Source organism: Gopherus evgoodei, chromosome 11 (genome assembly GCF_007399415.2).
Source record: "Gopherus evgoodei ecotype Sinaloan lineage chromosome 11, rGopEvg1_v1.p, whole genome shotgun sequence".
Classification (NCBI taxonomy): Eukaryota; Metazoa; Chordata; order Testudines; family Testudinidae; genus Gopherus; species Gopherus evgoodei.
The window spans coordinates 78,705,694-78,719,045 of NC_044332.1; the positions used below are offsets into that span (position 1 = coordinate 78,705,694).

Consider the following 13,352-nt stretch of genomic DNA (forward strand, 5'->3'; position numbering starts at 1 on the left):
CCACCAGGGGGAACTGGGCACGGCCCCAGAACCTGCTATGGAAATGAGCCCCTGCCCAGCCGGGCCCAGTGCCGCCCCCTTGGAGCATGGGGTGTACACTGAGCCCCCCGCGAGGCTCCAGGCAGGGGCTCAGCTCAGCGTCTCCCTGTTATTAATGAGTGCAAACGAGGGCGTCACCAATGCTGGCTCTCCCCCGTGCCAGGCTCCTGCCGTGCCGCCCACCATGCCGGAACTCACCGCCAATGTCACCAAGACGCTGAACAGAACCACGCCCGGGCTGCAGATCTGGAGAATCGAGGTGGGTGGCAGGACCCGGCGACGGGGGGATGGGGCTCCTGGCTCTCTGCTCTCTCCAGTGCCCGGGACTGGGAGCCCGCGAACATGACGGGGACGCGGCCTCACCCCAGACTCAGCTGGCCAGCCGGGGGATGCTGGGGGATGTCAGGCTGCCTGCAGCAGCTAAGGGGTTAGCGAGCTCAGGCAGGCGGCACCAGGGGGGCACCTGGGCCATCGCCCCAGGCCTGGTTCGCCTGCGCTGGTTTGCCGGGGGGAGGCCCCCTCCAGACTCAGCACCATGCGCTTCCTTCTCTTCCCAGAAAATGGAGATGGTGCCGGTGCCTCTGAAAAGCTACGGGAACTTCTACGAAGGGGACTGCTACGTGCTGCTGGCGGTATGGGCCGGGCCTGGGATGGAGCAGGGGGGGCAGCGGGGCAGCCTCCTGGGCGTGGGCAGCTGCGTGTCTCACCCCGTGGGGGGTGGTGTGGGGCAGGGTTGCTTAGCACCGGCAATGTGCGTGTGACAGCGAGTGCAGGCGTGCGCTGGGGCACGCGGGTGTGCAAGCCGTGGTGTGAGCGAGCTGAAGGGGGGAATAGGCTGTAACAGTTGCATGAGGGCTGGCCAGCCAAATGCCATGCCCACCTGCAAGCAGCTGCCTGTGGGGGACCGTATAGGGGAAACTGAGGCACACGCGGCCTCATTGAAATATTACAGCATACGCCCACTTTCTCACGGTGCGAGGGGAGGGGAGGGCTGGGCCCGTGCACGTGTTCCGTGCGGGCCGGAGCGTCTACATATGGTTAGCCAGCGGCAGGGTCCCAGCCCAAGGTGGGCTGGCAGCCCCCAGACCCTGGAGCTGTGCCCGCCGCTAGCCCAGTGTCCTTTGGCTGCAGACGCACAAGACCGGGAACAGCTTCAGATACGACATCCACTACTGGCTAGGCCGGGAGTCGTCGCAGGACGAGCAGGGGGCGGCTGCCATCTACACCGCGCAGATGGACGAAAACCTGGGCGGGGTGGCCGTGCAGCACCGCGAGGCCCAGGGCAACGAGAGCAACGTCTTCAAGGGCCACTTCAAACAGGGGCTCATGTACGTAGGGGGCGGGAGGCGGATCCCCACCCCAACCCGCCCCGATAGTGGGTGTGACTGTGTTGCCCCATAGGGCCGGTCCCAGCAACTCCACCAGCCTGCGCCAGACCCACAGCAGGAGGGGGAACGTGCTCTTGGTCCCGGGTTCGAGCCCCGTCTCGGCTGCAGTGCAGGTGCATGGCTGGGGGAGTGGGGTTTGGATCCGGACCCTGCTGTCTGGGCCAGGATGGAGCCACAACCCGCCAGCTAGCCCCTGCCCCATGGGAGGGACTTGGGAGCCACTGAGCGGTCCCCAGAAGGCAGGCCTGGCAGGGGGGTGGCCAGATTGGGTCTGCCCCCACCCCATAAGCAGAGGCCCCTGCAACTCAGCTCTCCTGGAGAACACCAGGTTTCTGTTCCCAGAGGCTAAGGGCCTCAGTTTCCCCAGGGACAGAGACTCGCTGGGACAGGAGTTCAGGCACTGGCTCCCGGTACTGAGAGGCAGCAGGGTCTAGTGGCTAGAGCAGGGGAAGAGGAGCCAGGACTCCTGGGTTCTAAGCCCCCTCCCCTGCCCCCCACTCCCTGTGTGACTGGGGCATGTCCCTGACCATCACCCGAATGGGGAGAGTAATCCTGAAAGAGCTGCCCCCTGGGGGGAGGGGACGTTTAACCCCTTTGTGTCTGCAAAGCCCTAGGCAGGCTGCAGGGCCCTGGGGCTCCCTCCTCTGACCTGGCCTTTCCCCTCAGCTATAAGAAGGGAGGCGTCGACTCAGGGATGAAGCACGTGGAGACCAACACGTACAATGTGCAACGGCTGCTGCACGTGAAAGGCAAGAAGAACGTGGTGGCTGGAGAGGTGGGTGACGGGGGGCGGGAGGCTGGCACAAACCCCAGAGCCCCAAGTCTAAGCACGGCCGCATGCTGGCTTTGGGCTTAAACCCAGGGCCCTTTGCCAAAAGCCAGCTCAGGGCAGCGTACACAGGGGGTTCTCCTTCACGTCCTGTCCTAAACATTTGCACTGAGCCGCTGTGCATCTTTAGCCGCCACTGTGCATCATTAGCCACCACGCCCCACCCCAGAGGTGGCGCATTTCAGCATGGGGCAGGTAATCTCTGTGCAGCGTTGCGGTGTGTCTGTTGGAGGGCTGCCACACCCCACCCCAGAGGTGGCTGCATTTCAGCATGGGGCAGGTAATCCCTGTGCAGGGTTGCTGTGTGTCTGTTGGAGGGCTGCCATGCCCCACCCCAGAGGTGGCCGCATTTCAGCATGGGGCAGGTAATCCCTGTGCAGGGTTGCTGTGTGTCTGTTGGAGGGCTGCCATGCCCCACCCCAGAGGCAGCTACATTTTATTGGGGAGGGACCCTGTGGCCATAACACAAATGAGGCTAATGAAATTCAGTGTAATGGGGGAGCTGAGGCCTGAGAGGGTCATGTCAGGATGAGCCTGCTCAGGAGCTCCTAGGCACTGGGACAGGGTGTGTGAAATGCAGCCTTCTGCAGAGGGACTCAGAATTGCATTGCTGTGTGTCATAGGCCCTGTACTGCTGCCAGCTGGTGGAGATTCCCCTTTAACTCCCATCCCAGGGAGAACCCTTTAGCGCTAGAGAACCCAGGAGTCCTGCCCCCAGCCCTGTGCTTTACCCTCTTGCTCCCCCACTGACCTGGCTGCCTTCGCCTGCAGGTGGAGATGAGCTGGAACAGTTTCAACCAGGGGGATGTTTTCCTGCTGGACCTGGGGAAGCTCATCATCCAGTGGAACGGGCCGGAGAGCAACCGCGCCGAGAGGCTGAAGGTAGCGTGGCAGCGTCCCAGCTAGGAGAGGCCAGAACACCGCCCCCCTGAGGGTCTCTGTGAGTGTGGGGCAGTCTCAGCTGCTGGGGTGCAGTCACCCAGCCCTGCTGGTTACTGAGTGAGACCCGGTGGGGATGTGTCCCACTGGGGTCTCTCCAGGGGCCTCGCCTGATTCGTTCAGCCCTGATCCTTCCTCAGGAGGCCAGCTGCCCCCCACATCCCTGCAGTGTTTAGGGCTCGGCCCCTCATCTCTGATCTCACCTGAGGGAGTGGGAGACCCAGACACACCCTCCACAGGGGGAGAAGCTGGGATGGGACATGGATCAGCTGTCCCAGGTCCCCTTTGCATGGTGGGGGAGCCCAAATGGGTTGCCTCCTCCGAGTCAGCCCTGCTCCAAGAGAGGGGGTCTCCCCTATGGCAGCTCTGGTGCCTCTCACTCCTGCCCCACAGCCCCTGCTAGCCCAGCCCTGCCCCCCCAGCGCCGCTGGTGCCCCTCACTCCTGACCCACAGCCCCTGCTAGCCCAGCCCTGCCCACCTGCAGCTCTGCCAGTGCCCCTCACTCCTGCCAGCCCAGCCCTGCCCCCCATCCCCAGCTCTGTTGGTGCCCCTCACTCCCAACCCGCAGCCCCCTGCCAGCCCAGCCCTGCCCCCCTGCAGCTCTGTTGCTTCCCCTCACTGCTGACCCACAGCCCCCTGCTAGCTCAGCCCTGGGCTCCCCCCATAGCTCTGCCGGTGCCCCTCACTCCTGACCCGCAGCCTCTGTATTATTCCATAAACCAGTTGCCCTGTGACTGCTGCCCGGCCCGGGTCACTCTGCCACGCAGCCCCATGGCCTGTTTTATAATAATAATAATAGGAGATACACCTATCTCATAGAGCTGGAAGGGACTCAGAGGTCATCAAGTCCAGCCCCCTGCCTTCACTAGCAGAACCAACTACAGATTTTTGCCCCAGATCCCTAAGTGGCTCCCTCAAGGATTGAACTCACAACCCTGGGGGCAATAGGCCAGTGCTCAAACCATCAAGCTATCCCTCTTCCAATGCAGGGCATGAACCTGGCCAAGGACATCCGGGACCGCGAGCGGGGCGGGCGTGCCCAGGTGGCTGTGGTAGATGGCGAGGACGAGGCGTCCACACCGGAGCTGATGAAGATTCTCACCCATGTGCTGGGCGACCGGAGGGAGATCAAGCCAGCCATTCCCGACACCGTGGTGGACCAGAAACTGAAAACCATTCTCAAGCTCTACCAGTAAGTCACCCGGGGAGGGGCCAACACGCAGCGGGTGGGGTGAAGGAAGCTGTCAGCCCCGTGGGGAGAGGAGACCCCTGCACAAATGGGCCTTGTGTGGTCTCCCCCCAGGACTCTCCCCTGCCCTGGCATGCCCACACTGCATCTCATCTGAGGCTAAAAAGGCACTTCAGGGCCATCAATCTACCAGCCCAAAGCACTAGCTGTATAGCAGCTTCCTGAAGCAGTGAGTTCCACCAGTTAATTACAATGTATTTCCTATTACCTTCCACATGCCCTGCAGCATCCCCTGGTGCCTGCATCATGTATTACTCCTCCTACAGAGACAGGAGAACAGCTACAGAGCGGAACCCCCCCGTGGCTAGTCAGAGAGCGTCAGGTCAAGTCAGTTTTAAGGTCAATAGCAGCCGGTTTTGCTCTCTGGAGAGCTGTGGCTACGCTTAAATGTCTTCGGCTGTAGCTGCCAGTGAGAGGTTTTTAGGCGTGAGCTCAGGAACCAGCCTGTCTCTGACGTGTTCCTAGTTTCACAGTCACCATTTTTGGCCAACGTGTGCGCAGCTCCCACAAAATATTGGTCTCCCCTGGTTCTGGAATTCTCTGGTGGATTCTCTCCTCTTTTGTGATCCGCGTTCCTCTGAGGTGGAAAACGTGCATCAGACAGAGTCAGGTCCCTCTCAGCATCATCTTTGTGACCATCTGCGGGAAGCCCAGGGAGTCAGAGATCTGCTCTGTCCTGCAGAAAGAGGCGATTTCTCTGCACAGCGCCCGGGGGGTTGTGGAGTCTGCAATGTGAAATCGTACTTCCACTTCGATCCACTGTGAGGGTTTGGCTCTGGGGCATGGTGACGAGATTCTGCCACCTTTGTTGCTTTCTCCATTCCTTTTGGTTGCAACCTTCGTGGCTGTTTTCCTCGTGTTTGTCTCCTGTTTACTCCTGACGCCATGTCATGTACCTCTGTAGCTAGCGCAGATACCCCACCTGCCCTGTGTTCATCATCAGATCTTTTAAGACTCTCCCAGGTGCGCCTGAGATTAGAGTATTTCTCACGTAGCGCCACCGAGTGGCTGAATTGTGCAATCCAGTTTAGTATCTGAGTGGGCAGCTTTTAAAGGGCCAGTGCTCGCTGAGCCCAGGACCCTGCGGGGCCATGGCTGATAGGATAACGAGCCTTGTGGATAAGGGAGAAGCTGGTGGATGTGATATACCTAGACTTTAGTAAGGCATTTGATACAGTCTCGCATGATATTCTTATAGATAAACTAGGAAAATACAATTTAGACTGGGGCTACTATAAGGTGGGTGCATGACTGGCTGGATAACCTGTACTCAGAGAGTAGTTGTTAATGGCTCCCAATCCTGCTGGAAAGGTATAACAAGTGGGGTTCCGCAGGGGTCTGTTTTGGGACCGGCTCTGTTCAATATCTTCATCAATGATTTAGATGTTGGCATAGAAAGTACGCTTATTAAGTTTGCGGACGATACCAAACTGGGAGGGATTGCAACTGCTTTGGAGGACAGGGTCAAAATTCAAAATGATCTGGACAAATTGGAGAAATGGTCTGAGGTAAACAGGATGAAGTTCAATAAAGATAAATGCAAAGTGCTCCACTTAGGAAGGAACAATCAGTTTCACACATACAGAATGGGAAGAGACTGTCTAGGAAGGAGTATGGCAGAAAGAGGTCTAGGGGTCATAGTAGACCACAAGCTTAATATGAGTCAACAGTGTGATGCTGTTGCAAAAAAAGCAAACGTGATTCTGGGATGCATTAACAGGTGTGTTGTAAACAAGACACGAGAAGTCATTCTTCCGCTTTACTCTGCGCTGGTTAGGCCTCAGCTGGAGTATTGTGTCCAGTTCTGGGCACCGCATTTCAGGAAAGATGTGGAGAAATTGGAGAGGGTCCAGAGAAGAGCAACAAGAATGATTAAAGGTCTTGAGAACATGACCTGTGAAGGAAGGCTGAAGGAATTGGGTTTGTTTAGTTTGGAAAAGAGAAGACTGAGAGGGGACATGATAGCAGTTTTCAGGTATCTAAAAGGGTGTCATCAGGAGGAGGGAGAAAACTTGTTCACCTTAGCCTCCAATGATAGAACAAGAAGCAATGGGCTTAAACTGCAGCAAGGGAGATTTAGGTTGGACATTAGGAAAAAGTTCCTAACTGTCAGGGTAGTTAAACACTGGAATAGATTGCCTAGGGAAGTTGTGGAATCTCCATCTCTGGAGATATTTAAGAGTAGGTTAGATAAATGTCTATTAGGGATGGTCTAGACAGTATCTGGTCCTGCCATGAGGGCAGGGGACTGGACTCGATGACCTCTCGAGGTCCCTTCCAGTCCTAGAGTCTATGAGTCTATGAGCTGGGCTTGTGTCTGGTTTCTCGCAGTGTCTCCGATGCTGAGGGGAACCTGGTGATCCAAGAGGTCGCCACCCGCCCCCTGACCCAAGATCTGCTGCAGCACGAGGTACGTGGCCCTTGCGGGAGGCTCCCAAGGGGTTTCCTCTGACTCCCCTCTGAGCTCCTGGGGCTGGGCGCACAGACAGATGGTGCCCTGGATGTGGGTCGCTCTGCAGCAGACTTGTGAGCAGGGCACAGTGTGGGAGGGACGGCTCAGCTACCTGTGTTGGCCCCCCACATCAGCTGATCTCCGGCCTGGCCCCTGCTGCCTGGTCTCTCCAGCCCTCCCACCACGCCAGTATCTGACCCACAGGTACTGCTAAGGAAGAGGGGCCGAGGGGCTAGGAAGGCTTTCTCCATCCCTTCTCCGTCAGGCAGTGCCACGTGCCCAGGGCGACCCGCTGGGAGCTGAGCCAGCAGAGGGGACCCCTGGCTGTGGGATCCGGACCCACTGAGCCCACCAGGAGGCAGGGCAGGGCAGTGCAGCCATTGCTGGTGGTCATGGGGGGCTCTAATCTGACCCCTCTCCCCTGGCCCCCCAGGACTGCTACATTCTGGACCAGGGTGGCCTGACCATCTATGTCTGGAAAGGCAGGAAGTCCACCAAGGAGGAGAAGCAGCAGGCCATGAGCAGAGCCCTGGTGAGTGGGAGGGGCGGGCTGGGGCGGGACCCACAGCAGCTGGGAGAGGGAGATACCCTGCACCCTGTTCCCCGTCCCCACAGGTCCCCAGGTGGGTGGGCGCTGCATGTGCCCAGGTGTGACATCATGGCGTCCCCCCCGCTGTCTGTCAGCCCTGTGGAAATTAACCCCTTGGGGTCTGGAGAACTCCTGTGCAGTGGATTACTGGCTGGGAAACCCCCGAGAGGATGCAGCGTCCCCTAGAGGCGATTCTCACCGAGCTGCATCAGCCCTGGGGGAGTGGGGTCTGTCAGTGGGTGGGGCCCCGAGCTGCCTGCCTGGGCCCTGCCTCTCCTTGCTCCACTGTCACACCCGGTGTAACGGCCTTGCTTTTAGCGGAGTCACTCCTGATTGGCACTAGCACGGGCAATAGGCCCCCAGAGCTCTGCGCCATCCACAAGTGCACGAACCCGCAGTGCGACAGAGCCTGGTGTTACATGGTATGTCACGGGAATCTGCGTCCGTGACATGCAGTGCGTCACGGAGTGTGGGGAGTCCAGTCCTGCACCCCTCTTCCTGGGACTCACAGTGACTCTCAGCCAGCCAGTAAAACAGAAGGTTTATTGGACAACAGGAACACAGGTTACAGCAGAGCTTGCAGGCACAGTCAGGATCCCTCCACCGAGTCCTTCTGGGCTTTCCGGGTGCTTGGATCCTAGCTAGGATACCCTGAATTCCGCCCACACAGCCCCAAGCCCAAACTCAAACTGCTTCCCTCCTGCCACTCCCTTCCTTTGTCCCCTTCCCGGGCAAAGGTGTTGACCTTTCCCCTCCCTTACCTAGCTCAGGTTACAGGCCCTGGCATCGCCCATCCCCTAAAGTCCTCCCCTGCTCTCCCACTCCCCACACAGACAGTCCCTACTGCATCACATCTCTCCCCCCTTCGAGACTGAACTGAGCAGGGTCACTCTGCCCAGTGACCTGGGGAAGTTCAGGGCCCCCCCTCCGGGACAACGCATCCGCTGTCAGGTTGGCACTTCCCTTCACATGGAGCACGTCCATGTCATAGTCCTGCAGGAGCAGGCTCCACCTCAGGAGCTTGGCGTTGGCTCCTTTCATCTGGTGCAGGCAGGTCAGGGCAGAGTTGTCGGTGTACACGGTGAAGTGTCGCCCAAAGAGATATGGCTCTAGCTTCTTAAGGGCCCACACCATGGCCAGGCATTCCTTCTCGATGGCCGCGTAGCTTTGTTCCCGGGGTAGCAGCTTCTTACTCAGGTACACGATGGGGTGTCTCTCCCCCTTTTCATCCTCCTGCATTAACACCGCCCCCAGTCCCGTGTCTGAGGCATCGGTGAACACCATAAAGGATTCGTCAAAATCTGGGTTTGCCAGAACTGGGCCACTAACCAGAGCCTCCTTCAGTGCCCGGAAAGCCTCCTGGCACTGCTCAGTCCAGATCACCTTGTCTGGCTTCCCCTTTTTGCACAGTTCGGTGATGGGGCCGGCTATGGCACTAAAGTGGGGCACGAACCTTCGATAGTACCCCGCCATTCCAATAAAGGCCTGGACCTGCTTTTTGGTTTGGGGAGCAGGCCAGTGTCTGATCACCTCCCCCTTGGCTGGTTCCGGCTTTAGGCAGCCGCTCCCCACCCGATGGCCCAGGTAAGATACTTCAGCCATTCCCACCTTGCACTTCTCAGCCTTTACTGTTAACCCAGTCTCTCGGAGTCGGTCCAGGACTTGTTTAACCTGGGACATGTGGTCCTCCCAGGTCTGGCTGAAGACGCAGATGTCATCAATATACGCCACGGTAAAACTCTCCACCCCCCTCAGTAGCTGATCCACCAGGCGCTGGAAGGTGGCCGGCGCTCCCTTGAGGCCGAAGGGCAGAGTCAGAAACTCGTAGAGCCCCAGAGGGGTGATAAAGGCCGATTTCAGCCTGGCATCTGCGTCCAGCGGCACTTGCCAGTAGCCTTTGGTAAGATCCATGGTGGTGAGGTACCGAGCACCTCCCAGCTTGTCTAGGAGCTCGTCAGGCCTGGGCATAGGGTAGGCATCAGATACGGTGATGGCATTGAGCTTTCGATAGTCCACACAGAACCGGATTGACCCATCCTTCTTGGGGACCAGCACCACTGGCGAGGCCCAAGGGCTGGAAGACGGCTGGATCACCCCCAAAGCCAGCATGTCCCTGACCTCTCTTTCAAGATCCTGGGCAGTTTTACCAGTGACCCGAAAAGGGGAGCATCTTATAGGGGGATGTGACCCGGTCTCCACCCGGTGGACAGTCAAATTAGTGCGTCCAGGCTGGTTGGAAAACAGCTGTCGGTACAGATGCAGCACCCCCCTGATCTCAGCGTGCTGGCCTGGGGTCAGTTGATCAGAGAGGGGAATCGCCTCCAGGGGGTACCAGCTTTTATCCCAGGGAATAGATCTACTAAGGGTTCATCTCCCTGCCCCTCTCAATGTCCACACACGGCCAACACCACATTCCCCCTGTCATAGTATGGTTTCATCATGTTCACATGGTACACCCGACGGTGATGTGCCCGGTTCGACAGCTCCACCACATAGTTTACCTCATTCAGTTGCTTGATAACCTTGAAGGGCCCTTCCCAGGCGGCCTGGAGTTTGTTTCCCCTCACCGGGATAAGAACCATCACCTGATCTCCGGGGGCGAAGGCACGGGCCCGTGCCGTGCGGTCATACCAGACCTTCTGCCTCCTCTGGGCTCGGGCCAGATTCTTCCTGGCCAGGCCCATGAGCTTGGCCAGTCTTTCCCGGAAGGTCAGGACATACTCCACCACTGACTCTCCCTCGGGAGCGGCCTTCCCCTCCCATTCGTCCCTCATCAGGTCTAGGGGCCCCCTTACCCGCCTTCCATACAACAGTTCGAAAGGTGAAAACCCGGTAGATTCCTGGGGTACCTCCCTGTACACAAACAGCAGGTGAGGTAAGTACTTGTCCCAATCTTGCGGATGCTGGTTCATAAATGTTTTTAGCATCATCTTCAGCGTCCCGTTGAACCTTTCTACCAGCCCATTGGACTGGGGGTGATACGCTGAGGCCCAGTTGTGCTGGACCCCACATTTCTGCCATAAGGACCGGAGCAGGGCCGACATGAAGTTGGACCCCTGGTCCGTTAAGACCTCCTTGGGGAACCCCACCCGGCTGAAAATTGTTAGCAGCGCATCTGCCACTGTGTCTGCTTCGATAGAAGACAAAGCCACCGCCTCGGGGTAGCGAGTGGCAAAATCCACCACCACCAGGATGTATTTCTTCCCTGACTGGGTCGTCTTGCTGAGGGGTCCCACTATGTCCATGGCCACCTTCTGGAAAGGTTCTTCTATGATGGGTAAAGGCCTCAAAGCTGCTTTCCCCTTGTCCCGGGCCTTCCCCACCCTCTGGCAGGGGTCACAGGATTGGCAGTACTGTCGGACATGTGTAAAGACCCCAGGCCAGTAAAAGTTCTGTAGCAGCCTCTGCCTGGTGCGTCGGATTCCCTGGTCCCCTGCGAGAGGGATGTCATGGGCCAGGTACAGCAGCCTGTGACGAAACTTCTGGGGAACCACCAGCTGCCTCCTGATCCCCCATGACTCTACTTCCCTTGGGGGAGCCCATTCTTGGTACAGGAACCTCTTCTCCCACAGGAACCTCTCCTTGCAACCTCTCCTCATGGTCTGTACCGCACTAAGGTCAGCCCGGTCCCTGTGCTTCCGCAAGGAGGGATCTTTCTGCAACTCGGCCTGGAACTCCGCAGCTGGGACAGGGATGGGGACCGTATCTCTTGCTGGCTGGGTCTGAGGCCGCAGCCTCTCTGAACCGTGCCCCTGGGCGTTCCCCACTCCCTGGGTTAGGGTCCTGCACCTCGGGTCGAGTACCTTCCCCCTTGTCGGGGTGCAGTGCCCTTTGCCGAGTCTGACTACGAGTCACGACCAGGGCACTCTGGGTGTTACTAGGCCAGTCCTCGAGGTCCCCTCTCATTAACACGTCAGTGGGCAAATATCGGTGTACCCCCACATCCTTGCGGCCCTCCTTGGCCCCCCATTTCAGGTGTACCCTTGCCACGGGCACCTTGAATGGGGTCCCGCCCACGCCCATCAGGGTCAGGTAGGTGTTGGGCACCATCCGATCTGAGGCCACCACCTTGGGCCGGGCCAGCGTCACCTCTGTGCCCATGTCCCAGTACCCAGTGACCTTCCTCCCATCTACCTCCAGGGAAACAATGCACTCCTTCCGGAGGGGCAGCCCCGCGCCCACCCGGTAAACCAAAAACCCGGAGCCTGGAGCATCCACAGGTGGTATGTTGCCAGCCCCCCTTTCCTGGGAATGTAGCCCCTCTTCCAATTGGGTTTTTACCCAGTCCACCCTCTGCGGGTTGGGTCTGCTTGGTCTGTTCCTGAGCTTGGGGCACTGGGCCCGTATGTGACCTCGTTGGCCACAGCGATAGCAGCCCATGTCTCGTGGGTCCCCTTGAGTGGGTCGGAGGGACCTGCCGCTGGATGTTCCCCTTTTGGGGGGGTTCTCCATAGGCCCCCTTTGGGAGGTCCCATGATGACTCTCTCTCTGCGTTGAGGCAGGCCTGCTCCTTCGAGACTCCTCCCTGCCATCCCCTGCCCGACTGTCCACAAATTGGTCGGCCAGCTGGCCTGCGTGCTGTGGGTTCTCCGGCTTCTGGTCCATCAACCACAGCCTCAAGTCGGACGGGCACTGCTTGTACAGGTGCTCCAGTATGAATAGGTCAAGCAGGTCCTCTTTAGTTTGGGCCCCAGCTGTCCACTTGCGGGCATACCTCTGTGCCCGGTTGACCAGTTGTAGGTATGTGACCTCACGGGTTTTACGCTGGCTCCGGAACTTTTTCCGGTACATCTCAGGAGTCAGCCCAAACTCGCGGAGCAGGGCCTGTTTGAACAGTTCGTAGTCCCCTGCCTCCACCCCTTTCAGTCGGCTGTACACCTCCAGGGCTGTGGAGTCCAGTAAGGGGGTGAGAACTGCAATCCTGTCTGCAGGGTCAACCCTGTGCAGCTCGCAGGCATTCTCAAAGGCCGTCAGGAAGGTATCTATGTCCTCCCCCTCCTTACGCCGGGGCAGCAAGTGCTTATCAAAGCTCTTTGTAGGCTTGGGTCCCCCCTCACTCACCGCAGCCGGGGCCCCACTGCTCCTCAGCCGGGCCAGCTCCAGCTCATGTTTACGCTGTTTCGCCTTCTCCTCCAGCTCTCGCCTCTTTAACTCGAGCTCTTCCCGTCTCAGCTCCCTTTCATATTCCAGCCGCGTCCGCTCCACGGATGCCGAGCGTTGCCGGGAGGATCCCCTGCTGGGGGGTGAGCTTCGCCGGGAGGATCCCCTGCTGGCCGGGGGTGTCACAGTGCCCTCGGTATACACTGAGCTCCTCCCTGCCCTTCCCCTAGCCACAGGAAGAGGGGGTCTCGGGAAGCCCTCGTCCGCCGGCTGACCACTCCCAGCGGGGACAGACACTGGTGCCTGCGCTGCATCTGCCCGGCTGCTTCCCTCAGAGACTGGGCTCCGTTCATTCATGCGGTCTCCCTGTTCCAGCTGGGCAATCAGCTGGTCCTTGGTGAGCCTCCCCGGGCGCAGCCCCCTCTGCTTGCTCAGCTCCAGCAGGTCGCACTTGCGCCGCTTGGCATACATCTTCCTGCTGGCCACTCACAGGCCGGGGTGCTCGCCGCTCCCCACGGTTTCCAGGGGGACCCCTAGTGCACCAGCCCTTCGTGAGGTCACCACCTCTCTGCCAGGGTCGCGCTTCCGACTCCTCCGCCCCTGGGACCGCTCGCTGCAATCCCCCGGGGGACCCTGTTACTGCAAAGTCCTTCTCACTGGGCACACACTCCCAGGGGTTAACCACCCCTTCGTTTTACTGCTCCCCAGTCACTTACTGCAGGAAGCGCCGTCCACGGGGTGCAGTGTATCCCAGCGCTGCCACCAG

General features: G+C 59.1%; 1 protein-coding gene across 2 annotated transcripts in view; it reads left to right on the top strand.

Annotated features, from left to right (window-relative positions):
* VIL1 (villin 1) overlaps positions 1 to 13,352 on the top strand; it is a 48,969-nt gene that overhangs the window by 24,568 nt on the left and 11,049 nt on the right. For both annotated transcript variants that reach the window (XM_030580830.1, XM_030580831.1), the window contains exons 2-9: positions 203 to 298; positions 597 to 671; positions 1,171 to 1,367; positions 2,094 to 2,202; positions 3,028 to 3,138; positions 4,186 to 4,388; positions 6,777 to 6,855; positions 7,331 to 7,429. In XM_030580830.1, the coding sequence (XP_030436690.1) occupies positions 224 to 298; positions 597 to 671; positions 1,171 to 1,367; positions 2,094 to 2,202; positions 3,028 to 3,138; positions 4,186 to 4,388; positions 6,777 to 6,855; positions 7,331 to 7,429 (948 nt within the window). In that variant the 5' untranslated portion in view covers positions 203 to 223. The remainder of the gene's footprint in view (positions 1 to 202; positions 299 to 596; positions 672 to 1,170; positions 1,368 to 2,093; positions 2,203 to 3,027; positions 3,139 to 4,185; positions 4,389 to 6,776; positions 6,856 to 7,330; positions 7,430 to 13,352) is intronic.